Consider the following 13,693-nt stretch of genomic DNA (forward strand, 5'->3'; position numbering starts at 1 on the left):
CTTTCTCACAGTATCTCAAAATAAAAGAGGAACAGCGAGATCCTCCTTGGGGCACTGGCAAGCAATGGCAACTGAGTGTACAGTGTTTATTTGAGGTGAACACTCGATTCAGGTTTTATGAGCAAATACAGAATCCCTTTGTGCTCATTTTTTGGCTTAGAGCAGAGGATCATTTTAGGTTTGGACCAGATACTGGCCACTTTGATCTCATGTCTGCAGGTTCCGTGTGGGGGCGGGCGGGGGTCCGTGTGGTGGTTCCATGGGGGTCCGCGGGTAAGAGCGGCGAGGCGGGGTTCCGGGGGGGCGGCTGTGGCCTCTGTGCCAACTCTGTGGCCTCTGTGGCACATCCTGTTGGACACATACACATGATGATTACTTCCTGTTGACATGGTGATTACTTCTGGTTGGACTACAGACACATTGTGACTACTTCCTGTTGACATGGTGACTACGTCCTGTTGGACTACAGACACATGATGACTATTTCCTGTTGGACAAAGACACATGATGACTACTTCCTAATGGACACTGTCACATGATGACAACTTCCTGTTCACATGGTGACTACTTCTGGTTGGACTACAGACACATTGTGACTACTTCCTGTTGACATGCTGACTACTTCTTGTTGGACTACAGACACATTGTGACTACTTCCTGTTGATATGGTGACTACTTCCTGTTGGACACATACAGATTGTGGCAACTCTGTGGCCTTTGTGGCACATCAGTGGCTTCTGTAACAACTCTGTGGCCTTTGTGGCAACACTGTGGCCTCTGTGGCACATCCTGTTGGAGACATACACATGAAGATTACTTCCTGTTGACATGATGACTACTTCCTGTTGGACTACAGACACATGATGACTACTTCTTGTTGACAAGATGACTACTTCCTGTTGGACACATACACATAATGACTACTTCCTGTTGACATGATGACTACTTCCGGTTGGACTACAGACACATGGTGACTACTTCCTGTTGGACACAGACACATGATGACTACTTCCTGTTAGACACATGATGACAACTTCCTGTTCACATGGTGACTACTTCCTGTTGGACACATACACATAATGACTACTTCCTGTTGACATGCTGACTACTTCCTGTTGGACTACGGACACATGGTGACTACTTCCTGTTGGACACAGACACATGATGACAACTTCCTATTTATATGGTGACTACTTCCTGTTGGACTACAGACACATGATGACTACTTCCTGTTGACTTGGTGACTACTTCCTGTTGGACACATACACATGTTGGATACAGACACATGATACAACTTCCTGTTCACATGGTGACTACTTCCTGTTGGACTACAGACACATGATGACAACTTCCTGTTGACATGATAACTACTTCCTGTTGGACTACAGACACATGATGACTACTTCCTTTTGACATGGTGACTACTTCCCGTTGGACTACAGACACATTGTGACTACTTTCTGTTGACATGGTGACTACTTCCTGTTGGACTACAGACACATTGTGACAACTTTCTGTTGACATGATGACTACTTCCTGTTGAAATGGTGACTACTTCCTGTTGGACTACAGACACATTGTGACTACTTTCTGTCGACATGGTGACTACTTCCCGTTGGACTACAGACACATTGTGACTACTTTCTGTTGACATGGTGACTACTTCCTGTTGGACTACAGACACATTGTGACTACTTTCTGTTGACATGGTGACTACTTCCTGTTGACATGGTGACTACTTCCTGTTGGACTACAGACACATTGTGACTACTTCCTGTTGGACTACATACACATGGTGACATACGTTCCATAGTTCTTCTTCTCCCATAAAAGTCATAATTTGGAAAGTAACCCCTGTGAAAGTTGTGTGCTGCTTCACGTGTTCACAATAACAACAACAGTCGCGTTTAGACCTTTCTGTGAACGTTGTGTTCTTTAATGAGTGAACTTAATGTGTTTTTCTACTTTTCTCATATAAACATGTTTAACCGCTGTAGTGCCGTGAACGCACACAGCTTATCTTAACATCTGTTTGTGTACGTTTCAGGGACAGAGTTGTTATGCTGAATTCCTGCTTCACAAACAGCCAGCTGATCGCAGACGGGAGCCTCGTCTTGTTTTCCCCTCATCGCCCGACGCGCTGCTGGAGATGTTTTCACAACCAGCATCTGTTCGACCTCAGGGCACCCGCAGCGGACAGCGTTTCCGTGACAACGCCTCTGACGTCAGCACAGATGAAAACTCTGAGAAGAAGTAAAAAAAAAAGAGCAAGACGAGAACTCAAGTCTTTTTTGATTATCAGTATTCTATATATTATAAATATATATTCCACAAATGAAAGTGATATGAACTCATAGAGTAATGAAGAGAAATCCCTTCAGGCCTGCTTCCTTGAAAACTTGTGGAAGGGTCACAGGAAGCGTTGCTAGGGATGCGTTGCTATGGAAACCGTAGTCCGTTAAGAGGTTTCCTCCACCAGAGGGCTCTGCCTCCCCAATAAAGAGCTGCTTCCTTCTCTCCCCGGGGCCCACGCTGTGTGATGATGGATTATTCCAGCGTGATCCAGGTCCGTTCCATAATCTCTCGTTCTAGATGTTCACAGGGAGGACGTTCTGATGGACGACACAACATTCCTAAAAACAAACAGCTGGCGAGCAGCTGGTCAGAGAGGAGCGATTAGCGGATTGAGAGCCAGACATTTCATAACCTCTGAGGGATGTAACAAATCCAGATGCAGACACAGGCCAATAATTCAGAACATGTGGCGATGGTGGAACCTTCTTCCGGAGCATCTCCATGAATCCCCTCCTGGGATTTATTGGTGTCTGCTATTCTGCACTCAACATTTCTCCTGCTCTCTCCTCGGCCTGCGAGCGGCCCGTGGTCCTGAGATGTTTGTCAGCTTTCTGGCTGAATAACGACTTGTTTGGGATTTGAAGCACAAAGTTTAGAACTTGTTTGTGACCTTGCTTCCTGTTTACTCCCCTGCAACGTCGAGGCAGAACGTCCCATCTTCGTGTCTCTTGTATTCCTGCAGCTCCCACATTCTTCCGATGGGATTTGGCTTCCACCTCCCGGGGGGGTTCTTCCTGAGAAGGGTTTCGGTGTTTAAGCGGTGTGGCTCCCAAATCTCTGACCTTGTGTCCAGTTGGCTCGCCTGACGTTCTCCAGGAGCCTTCACTGCTAAAAGTACTGTGAACATTTGGAATTTGTCAACAAACAGAATCCGGGGGAAGAAGGAGACGCGTCCCCCCCCCCCTCCCCAGATGTTCTCCCCGCTGACCTACTGTACTACTGGTACTTCTACTCCTCCGGCAAGCAGGAACCAGCGAGTGTCGGTTTAGTTTAGAACACCAGCTGCACTCTGCCAGAGAGAGAGTTTGAATGATCAATATTTCTACGTCAACATCCAGAGGCCTGAAGCACCCTGGAGGTTAAATAGTGGAGCAGGTAGCGGCTAACGTGACGGACGATTCAGAGGAGGAACCTCTGGAGCTCATTGTGTGTCCAGAACAGGACGCAATGTGTGAAAAGAGTTGGGGTTTTTTTTACATTTGAGGAGAGCCAGGCCAGCAGCTTCCCCTCGTTTGTCTTCATAGGAGATAAGCTCCTTCATTTAACAGACACGCACAAGAATGGATAAAGAAAGTCCAGAAGCTTCTATCCAAAGATAAATAGAGTAAAACTATACCTTTAGAAACGCACATCAGGCATCACCAGATAAAGTGACTGGCACATGTGTTTTGGTTTAATGAGAGTGATTCAGAATGAAAACACCGGTCCACTTCTTCTTGTCCCTCCACTGGTCCTCTGAATCCTCCGTCTCTGCGTCAGCTTCGTAATACAAATCATAATCTGGTCTGAAATACCTCTGCATTGGAGACAATGTGTCTGACCGCTGGCAACAGGAAGCGCTTTAGACTCTCCAGGGATCAGAGAGAGAGAAATCTGCTCTCAGTGAAACACTCACACGCCCCGAAAACATCTACATTTACAGACATTCACAGTTCCTTCCTGCTGTGGGCTCCCAGTGAGGGTCTGTTTGCTTAGGTGCATTTCTTAAGAAGACTAAAATGTGTTTATGAGTAGGGAGTTTAATGACAATAAATTCTGGTTGATGCTATTTACATTTATCTATTTTTCCTCCATATATTTACTGTGAAGCTTGACATAAAACAACAAAATATATTGAATGATTCACACTTGTTTTTCACATCAAAGCCAACAGGACCAGGGTGGTCTTTTTTCATTCTCACACTAGTATTTGGGCTGCGGCGGAAAGGTGACGTCAGACCGTCGGAATGCGCCCTTCGTCGCGCGGGGCTGCGGTTGATTAGCTGACCGGGGCGTTCCGGACCCTCCGGACAGCGGGGGGGGGGGGGGCGGGGACACAAAAACACGCCTTCAGGAGGACGACGAAGAGCCGCGGGGAGAAGACGCAGAAGACCCGCCGAGCACGGAGGACGTAGACCCTCACGAGGATAATCGATACTGTTATATTACTCCTCCTGTTCCTCCGTTTTAAACATGTTTTCAAACGCGTTGCTGTTGGTGCTGGTGTGCGCGCGCGCTGCCGCGGCGGCGCGCAATAACGGTAAGAAGAAAGTTTATTGACTCCAATTTAAGGAGATTTCCTTTTTTTTTTACTGCGAACGTGGTAGAAAATGATTGATCTACCGTAAAAATAAAAAATACATTTTGTTTGTTCCATTTTTTTTAATTTGGCGTTTGGTCAGACGAAACCAGACTTTTAATGACGTCACTTTGAGCTCCGGGGAAATAATTGAATATTTATCTCTTTTCTCAATCCTTGTTTAAAACAAAACGAGCAAACTTATTTTTTCTGTCTCGTCTAATTGATTGCGGGTTTTATCAAGCCGCTGACTATTTCCTCAATTCATTTCATCAATAAACTGGTGTAATTTTACATCAGTGACCTACAATAAGTGCATTTCAACCATAAGGACGCAAACCCAGAAGAACAAGAAACCGCAAAGTGCAATTTCATCTGAAGACGTGTGTCTTTGGTTTGAAGATGTGACGGCTCTCTGGGGTCCTGAGGTCATCTGAGAGCGCATTTCAGATATTGTATTTGATTAAAAGTTAATAAAGAAAAACTTAATTCATTTCCAAAACGAATAGTTTTATTTCCTTAATTGAAACCAAAGTGCTCAACCCTGACGCCTGCCTCCTCTGCAGTCAGTTCATTCGGGAGGACCTTCGCCTTCTTCCCCCCGCCGGGCGAACCGCTGGACCTGACCGACCTCGACGCGGAGGAGGCCGCCGCCGAGGCGAACCGCTCCAGAAGCGTCCCGGCGCTCAACGCCACCGGCGCCGCGCGGCCGGAAATCTCCGAGGAGGCGCTGCAGTTTCTGACGGGCCCCGTGTCCACCCTCCTCATCCCCTCCTTCTACACGCTGGTGTGCCTGGTCAGCGTGCCCGTCAACCTGTGCGCCGTGCTGGCCTTCGCCCGGAGGATCCGGCCCAAGAAGCCGTCCGCCATCTACATGCTGAACTTGGCGGCGGCCGACCTGCTCTTCGCCTCGCTGCTCCCCTTCAAGATCTCCTACCACTTCGGCGGGAACCACTGGATCTTCGGCGCGCTCATGTGCCGCGTGGTCACCGCGGCCTTCTACTGGAACATGTACTGCTCCGTCCTGCTCATCGCGTGCATCAGCGTGGACCGCTTCCTGGCCGTGGTCTACCCCATCGCCTCGCTGGCCTGGCGGAGGCCCCGCCACGCCACCCTGGCCTGCGCGACCATGTGGGCGCTGTCCCTCGCCGGCTCGGTGCCCCTGGTCCTCTCCGAGCAGACCGCCCACCTGCGGCAGCTGGGCGTCACCACCTGCCACGACGTGCAGCGCGCCGACCTGCTGATCCGCCGCCACAAGGCCTACTTCGTGGCGGTCGGCGTGGCCCTCTTCTTCCTGCCGCTGCTGGTCACCGCCGTGTCCTACGCCCGGGTCATCTGGACGCTGAGCGGCGTCCCCCGCGGCTTCCCGGGCTGCTCGCGCAGGAGAAGCAGGGCGGTGGTGATGGCTCTGACCGTGCTGGTGATCTTCGTGCTGTGCTTCGCGCCCACCAACTGCCTGCTCCTGGCGCACTACCTGCAGTTCCACGAGGGGGTGGAGGAGAGCCGGGAGGCCCCCGACGGCTCCTACGCCGTCTACCTGGTGTTCCTGTGCGTGGGGAGCCTCAACTGCCTCCTGGACCCCTTGGTCTACTACTTCGGGTCCTCCCAGTGCCAGAGGCAGCTGGCCGGCGCGCTGGGGTGCCACAAGGCGGCGGGGGGCAGCGGCAGCGGCGGTCATTCGGCCTCCAACTCGAGCAGATCCAGCAGCAGGACGATCCTGAAGTCCAGCCGTGCGGAGAGCGTCCAAATAAAGGCGGGGGCCACCGAGGAGGATTCTCTGCAGGGGAAGCTGAGCAGCCAGTACAGGAAGCTGCTGGTCTGATGCCACGCAAGCCGATTCCACCAAAGGCACAAAGGGTTTTTAATTTAATTCCACAACGAAGGACGGACCGAAAGTTCAAATAGAAAAGCCAACTTGGTTCTGATGGTTTTGAGCTGTTTTCTGTGCAATGACCGAAGAGGCTTTTGACAAGAAGGAAGTCAGATAAGAAAGTGCTTCCTGTCCTGTTGAACCTTTCCTAAAAATACTTACTTATAAATACTTTTCTTTCTTATTTTGCACCATAGAAGTGTTAAGAGTCTTTAAGCTGTAAGTATTATATTTAATGGAAGGCTATTGTGTTTTTTGCTGAGAAGTATATGTTTCACATTTGAGAAGCTGGCAATAATTTCTTATTTTTGTATTTTTTTTTCTCCTGTTTTTGGTGAATAACTCTGTTTTCTTATTGTTGAGACGGTGTTTAAAGCACCAGTGAACAGGTGTGCTTCATGCCGCTCTCTGCTGGTTGGACGTGTGAAGTCTCACAGGGAGGCTGGTTTCACTGGTTTTGGTTCCTCCTGCAGTGCTACCATACTGTTATTAAAATGGATCCCGAGGCACCTCCTCTTTCACGGAATCCATCCATTTTAGCAGTCATGTGACGTGCAACTACTGAACAAATAAATACTTTCTGAATCTTTCAATGCGTAACCATAAAGATTACTTCTCATCCACTTGAATTTAGTAAGTAAAAACTCTTGAAAAAGGTTGCTTTTAGTATTTTTTTTCTTCTCTTGAATGAAGGTTTTCTTGAATAATATCAAAAAAGGAATGATTGAATTGTTGTCTTAAACAGCTGTTGCTCTTCACATATCAAAGTATACTGATAAAACCCACTGGACATCAGACATCAGCTTCTGCTTTCTTCAGCTCACAAGTCACACGTGAAAAACAGAAGTAGTTGAAATGATGGTGTGATTTATATCTTTAGGAGATTAATTTATCATTTGGATCTTTGTAGTACAATCGGACGTCAGTCAGTAAAAGAAGCAACGCCACAATTACATGAAAGTAAAATATCAACCTTTTCAAACAATGGAATCATTCGTTAATGTACTGACACCAGACACACAATACAATGAGAAAAGTAAATAATTTAACTAAGAAAAATTAAATTACAGGCATTATTCAAAAGCCGGTATATATAAATAATAAAAATATTCCCAGTGCTTGCTAGAAACCTAAATAGAAAAGGAAATATTGCCCTTGATATGAAGACAGCAAATATTTTTTAAATAGAATCAAATTGAGAAGAATACATGACGTGAACCGGATGGAAGTCATTGATCTAAAGTGGTCGCGTTTTATGCTGCCGCTGAAAAACAGACACTAAATCAGTTGCTTACCGAAACGAAACGCGTGTCACGTGACATCCCATCAACACCTGTGGTCGGTCCGCTCACCTGACACGAAGCGTGACGTCACGCCTCCAACACCCACAAGACAGACGGCAGTTTATCCGCCCGCGCAGCCGCGCCCGCGCACACAGCTGCTCGGCGCTCGCGATCGACCGACGGACCGACCGACCGACCGACCGACCGACCGACCATGGCCGCGAGGACGCGATGGGTTCGGCCGCTGCTCCTGACGTGCCTCCTGGGGAGCTGCGTGTCACAGACAGGTACCGAAGCTCCGGGTCGGGTCGCACCTGAGGGTTGGCTTTGGGTTGAGGATCACGTGGTTTTTGACGGGGAAAGTGTATAGTGGCACACGGTGTGATGGCCTCCGAGGAGTAGCCGGGTCTCACCCCGACAGGTATGGAGTCATATGTGTTGACAGGTAACAAGAATTCGTTTGATACTTTATTATTTCAGCTTCATACTTCTCCAGTAAATCTCACAGATAAATGTGTACTTTCTAGATCTCAGAGGTGAATATTGTACTTTTTACTTTACTTTATCTGAGGAAATGGTTGCTGTATGTGTGAAGACAATCTTCCAACTTCAACCAAAAATGTACTTAAACTTTGAGAAGCTCCTTCATGTCTTATAAAATGAGATGTCTACAGGGGAATTTTTACTTGCGTTCTCACATACCTCACGGCTTTGAAAGCGGTGCGTTTTATTTGTAGCGTAAACGTTGCCTTCGACCTGTCGCACTAGCTCCATTTCACACGTGTTGTTCTCGCGTGTAGACCTAGATGACCGAGGCTTGACCGGCACGGAGACGGGAGACGGGATGTGGGTCAACGCCGTGGCCAGCCAGGTCCTCAGCGGCCGCCTCACCACCGTCTTCCTCCCCGTCGTCTACATCATCGTGTTCGCCGTGGGGCTGCCCGCCAACGCCCTCGCCATCTGGGTCTTCCTCTTCAGGACCAAGAAGAAGCACCCGTCCTCCATCTACATGGCCAACCTGGCCGTGGCCGACCTGCTCTTCGTCATCTGGATCCCCTTGAAGATTGCGTACCACTTCAACGGCAACGACTGGGCCTACGGCGAGCCGCTGTGCAGGGTGCTGGTGGCCTTCTTCTACGGCAACATGTACTGCTCCATCGCCTTCATCGCCTGCATAAGCGTGCAGCGCTACCGGGCCGTGGTCCACCCGCTCTCGCGTCCGGAGAACGCCAACGGCGTCGCCGTCGGCGTGTCCGTCGCCGTGTGGGCGGTGGTCTGGCTCCTCACCGTTCCCCTCTACCTGTACGACCAGGAGGTCCGCGTGACCAACCTCGGCATCCTCACCTGCCACGACGTCACCCGGCCCAGCCAGAAGGCAATGGCGGCGGGCTACTTCCTGACGATGGGGACGCTGGGGTTCGTGGCGCCCACCGCCGTGTGCGTCGTGTCCTACGTGCGCATGCTCCGGGCTCTCCGCAACACCATGGGGGACCCCGCCATCGCCAAGAAGCGGCAGAAGGCCGTGGTCCTGATCGTCACGGTGCTCGTGATGTTCCTGGTGTGCTTCGCGCCGAGCAACATCATGCTGCTGGTGCACTACGGCCTCCTGCTGGGCGGCGCGGAGAACAACCTGTACGGCTTCTACGTGTCCACGCTGTGCCTGGCGAGCCTCAACAGCTGCCTGGACCCCTTCGTCTACTACTTCATCTCGGAGGACTTCCGGGACCACGTGAGGAACACGTTCCTCTGCAGGAGCGAGAGGACGGTGGAGAGGATGAGGGTCTCCTTCAGCGCCCTCAAGTACTCCAAGAAGAGCAAGAAGTACTCGTCCAGTTCGGGGAACACGAAGAGCACCGAGGGCTAGCTCCTCCCCCTTTTTTGGAGACGCCGCTCCGCGATGGACTTCTTCACTGCGACTTTCTCTGCATCTCTCAGGACCTCATTAAAAGCTTTGAGCTGTCTAAGTTAGTTTTAGTTTTTTAACCATGCAGTTTTATTTTTTGTCACTTTTTATTGTGCATCTCATTTAATGCTCGCATTAGATTCATTTTATATCTAATCTTTGAGTCCAAGCTGCCATTTTTATTGAGAAGAATTCTCCATCAAAGCTTTGCAGATGATTAACATGTGACATGGATTTACATCCTTATATGGATTTATTTCTTAACAGGCAGATCTTGTAAAGTCTGAAATCATTAAACTCAAAGGTGTAAAGTCATAAATTTTGTTTAAGAGTGTCTTTTATATATTTTTCTTCTTAGTCAGTAACCTGGTTAAACGTTTTGGTCAGTGACCTTTTTTCTGTCAGGCCGGCTAAAGGTCGAGCTCTCTCTTTACCTTATTTAATAAAAAAGATCCTCCAGGTTTAATTTTTGATGTAAATTCATTCCGTGCTCAAAGCCATCAGCATTTATTATGGGGTTTATTGGAATTTACAAAGAAAGCTAAAATGACTATTTTTTGTTGTCTAATTGAAACTCAAACAAACAGTTTGATTCTGTTTGTTTGGACTGCAGCAGATTTCTATTTACACCTCCAATAAAAGCCTCTGTACGTGAGCATGTGACTCTGTTACCTGGATTATGGGATGTTCTCTATGATTCAACCACAATGAGAGTTACCTGAATATCATTTGTTTGGATGTGATATTATCAGACTTATTCACACAAATTATGAATCCTCGCACAACAAAGTTTTCTCTTCTAAACCACAGGATTAAAGATTTATTTTCTGTCTGTTACCAAAAACAAAGGAAATCGGTAAGTGAAATAAAACGAAACAGAAATAATAGTACATTTGCGTAAAGGTGAAATTGAGTATAACATGTAATCAATCAGTAGATATGATATCAAACACTTCTTTTGGGATGTATTGGTAATGTTTGCATTAAACACAAGAATTGGGGGGGGGGGAAGATCAAATAATTCTGCGGCATGAAATAGTCTAAATGTCCTTTTATTCGCTTGGTGTCAGATTCATGTCTATCTATTTCATTGTATCATTTATTTAGTACAATTGAATATTTGTGAGGGATTTAATAAATACATTTTTGTATTACCAAGTTATTCAAATGTCCTCCGTTGAACACGATTGATATTTTCAGTTTGTTGTCCTTCGTGAGCTCGACAGAAACCTGGCTGGGGGCGGGGCTCAGGTGACGTGCGGGGCGGAGGGACAGGTAGTCTCTGGGTGCGCCGTCCTGTCGTGGGACACATTTAAGTCGCTGCGGGGAGACGTCGGAAGAGAAAAGACCGCAAAGCGGAACGCAGACATGGATTTTACTCGGTTATCGTCGCTGCTGCTGATCTTCTGCTGCTTTTACGCCTCAAATGCCACAAGTAAGACCGGAAGTAGCGGCGCGTGTGTGTGTGTGTGTGTGTGCGTGCGTGTGTGCGTGTGCGCGCGTGTGTGGAAGAACGCGCTCCCGTACGAACTGAGAATAAGTGTTTTAACACAGTAGTACTCTGTTGATATTTGACTTTATTAATCCACCCGTTTGAAAGCGTTGTTTTAAATGAGCGACTTTTTAGTGAGTTGATCCGCTTCCAACAACTCAACGCTTTTGTTGAATGTAGGTTCAAGAACATCATGAAGGTTATAAAGAGAGGTTGCCTTTTAAATCTGTGTAATTTTGATCCTACATTGAAGTGTTTCAGTTTTTGTAGGCTTGTCATTTTCTTGACGTCTGCAAGTTAGTCATTATTTTTTCTTGTTATATACTCCATTGTCATATTTTAAGCTTTTAGCTTGAAAACAAAATAATAAAAGAAAATATGCCAGAAGTGACAAAATTATCATTTCTTAACAGAAAAAAAGATTGTAGGATTTAAAAAAAAGAAAATCCCCACTTCTTATAAAAGTGACTAATTATCAGAATGGTTGATGATTCACATTTTGTTTTGTTCGAGAGTCAATAAGTTTACGTGGTCCCTTCTGTCACACATAGCCCCCTCCAGAGGACGGGGGTTCATCGGCTACGTAGATCCTGAAGACTCCAAACAGGCCGTTGTGGACCAGGTGACCTCCGACGCGCTGAAGAGCAACCTCACCACCGTCTTCCTCCCCGTCGTCTACATCATCGTGTTGGCGGTGGGGCTCCCCGCCAACGGCATGGCCATCTGGGTCTTCCTCTTCAGGACCAAGAAGCAGCACCCGTCCTCCATCTACATGGCCAACCTGGCCGTGGCCGACCTGCTCTTCGTCATGTGGACGCCGCTGAAGATTTCCTACCACCTCAACGGCAACGACTGGGCCTACGGCGAGCCGCTGTGCAAAGTGATGGTGGGCTTCTTCTACGGGAACATGTACTGCTCCATCCTCTTCATCGCCTGCCTCAGCGTGCAGAGGTACTGGGTGGTGGCGCACCCGCTGTCCCAGCAGAAGAGGAACAACAAGGTGGCCGTCGGCGTCTCCGTGGCCATCTGGGCCTTCGTGTGGCTCACCAGCACGCCGCTGTACCTGTACGACCACACCGCCAAGCTCAAAGACCCCAACATCACCACCTGCCACGACGTCAACGTCATCCAGGACGCCCTCGACCCGTTCGCCTCTGTGCAGCTCCCCTACTACTACTTCATCTTCATGGGTCTGGTGGTGTTCCTCGTCCCCTGCGTGGTGATGGTCGTTGCCTACGTCCTGCTGCTCCGGGCTCTGGGGAACAGCATGGAGAAGAGCACGGCGTCCAAGAACCGCCGCAAGGCCGTGGTGCTGATCGCCGTCGTCCTGGTGACCTTCGTCGTGTGCTTCGTCCCCAGCAACATCATGCTGGTGGTGCACTACTCGCTGCTGAAGGACGGGGTGGTGAACAACGGCTACGGCTTCTACGTCACCACGCTGTGCCTGGCCAGCCTCAACAGCGTCCTGGACCCCTTCATCTACTACTACGTGTCGGAGGACTTCAGGAACCACGTGAAGAACACCTTGCTGTGCAGGAGCAGCAGGACCGTGGAGAGGATGAGGGTCTCCTTCAGCTCCATGAAATACTCCAAGAAGAGCAAGTCGTTCGTGTCGAGCGGCGGGACCACGCAGAGCAGCTCCTGCTAGAGACGACCCCCCCCCCACCAGGAACCTCGTAGCACTGAGATACAGTAGATAGGAGGCAAGGCCCAGTGGTCACAACCAAGTTGTCTTCTGTGAACTGTTGACTGTGAAGATGAAATCCCATTTTAAAACGTTTTATGAACTGTTGTTTAGAGCCGAGTGTGAATACGTATTTAAACCTTTTCTTTTAATGTATATAAATGGAGAACGAGCCTGTTAAATTACTGAGAATTGTTCGCGGAACTGAAGAACATTTCAAGCAAACACACGTCTGTGATGAAGGAGGAACAGATACTCAGGTGCAGCTTCAGACGAAACAGCGATTTCCTAGTTTTTGTTCTCCTTGTTAATGTTGTTGATGTTGTTTATGTTGTTGATGTGGGCGCATACCTGAAGCCAACACGTTTTTATCTTCTTAAACAATCGTTCTTTACTGTTGATGGACAAAAAAGTTTTACCTCTGTTACATAATTTTTTGTAATAAATTATTCAAAACAAAAGAATGCAGTATCTGTGAAACTCCTTTTCGGGTGTTGCGTAAGCCGGACACTCATTATTACAAGCGATTCTTGTCACTTCGTGGAAATGTTAGGAGTTCATGGAATGTGGGGAAAAATGTACCGACGGAGGTGGATCTGTGTCACAGGGCCGGAGGGGGGAGGGGGGGGGGTCAGGGGACATTTCTGAGCAGGACACGGCTTGTTGTGAGGACGACTCCTGCCCAACGGCAGCAACACACAACATTCCTGCCTCAACGCTCACTTTCCCAAACAAGTCAAACGTATTTTAACTTCAAACCTCCGTGAAGTCGTAACACACGGTTTCTTTTTTCTTTTTTTTTTAAGAGGCCATATCCTGTCAACAAAG

The 13,693-nt window shown here is 48.3% G+C and overlaps 3 protein-coding genes across 3 annotated transcripts; all 3 read left to right on the plus strand.

Moving 5' to 3' along the window:
• The first annotated feature begins 4,397 nt into the window (after positions 1–4,397).
• Positions 4,398–7,108, plus strand: LOC119226878 (proteinase-activated receptor 1-like). The gene is made up of 2 exons (XM_037485227.2): positions 4,398–4,594; positions 5,200–7,108. The coding sequence occupies exons 1-2, from the start codon at positions 4,528–4,530 to the stop codon at positions 6,453–6,455; spliced, it is 1,323 nt and encodes a 440-aa protein (XP_037341124.2). The 5' UTR covers positions 4,398–4,527; the 3' UTR covers positions 6,456–7,108.
• A 529-nt stretch (positions 7,109–7,637) lies between these two features.
• Positions 7,638–10,825, plus strand: f2rl1.1 (coagulation factor II (thrombin) receptor-like 1, tandem duplicate 1). The gene is made up of 2 exons (XM_037485228.2): positions 7,638–8,073; positions 8,587–10,825. The coding sequence occupies exons 1-2, from the start codon at positions 8,001–8,003 to the stop codon at positions 9,648–9,650; spliced, it is 1,137 nt and encodes a 378-aa protein (XP_037341125.2). The 5' UTR covers positions 7,638–8,000; the 3' UTR covers positions 9,651–10,825.
• A 133-nt stretch (positions 10,826–10,958) lies between these two features.
• Positions 10,959–13,320, plus strand: f2rl1.2 (coagulation factor II (thrombin) receptor-like 1, tandem duplicate 2). Its single transcript, XM_037483793.2, has 2 exons — positions 10,959–11,124; positions 11,733–13,320. The coding sequence occupies exons 1-2, from the start codon at positions 11,058–11,060 to the stop codon at positions 12,827–12,829; spliced, it is 1,164 nt and encodes a 387-aa protein (XP_037339690.2). The 5' UTR covers positions 10,959–11,057; the 3' UTR covers positions 12,830–13,320.
• The last annotated feature ends 373 nt before the right edge of the window (positions 13,321–13,693 follow it).

The sequence above is a fragment of the Pungitius pungitius genome, chromosome 18, assembly GCF_949316345.1.
Source record: "Pungitius pungitius chromosome 18, fPunPun2.1, whole genome shotgun sequence".
Taxonomy (NCBI): Eukaryota; Metazoa; Chordata; class Actinopteri; order Perciformes; family Gasterosteidae; genus Pungitius; species Pungitius pungitius.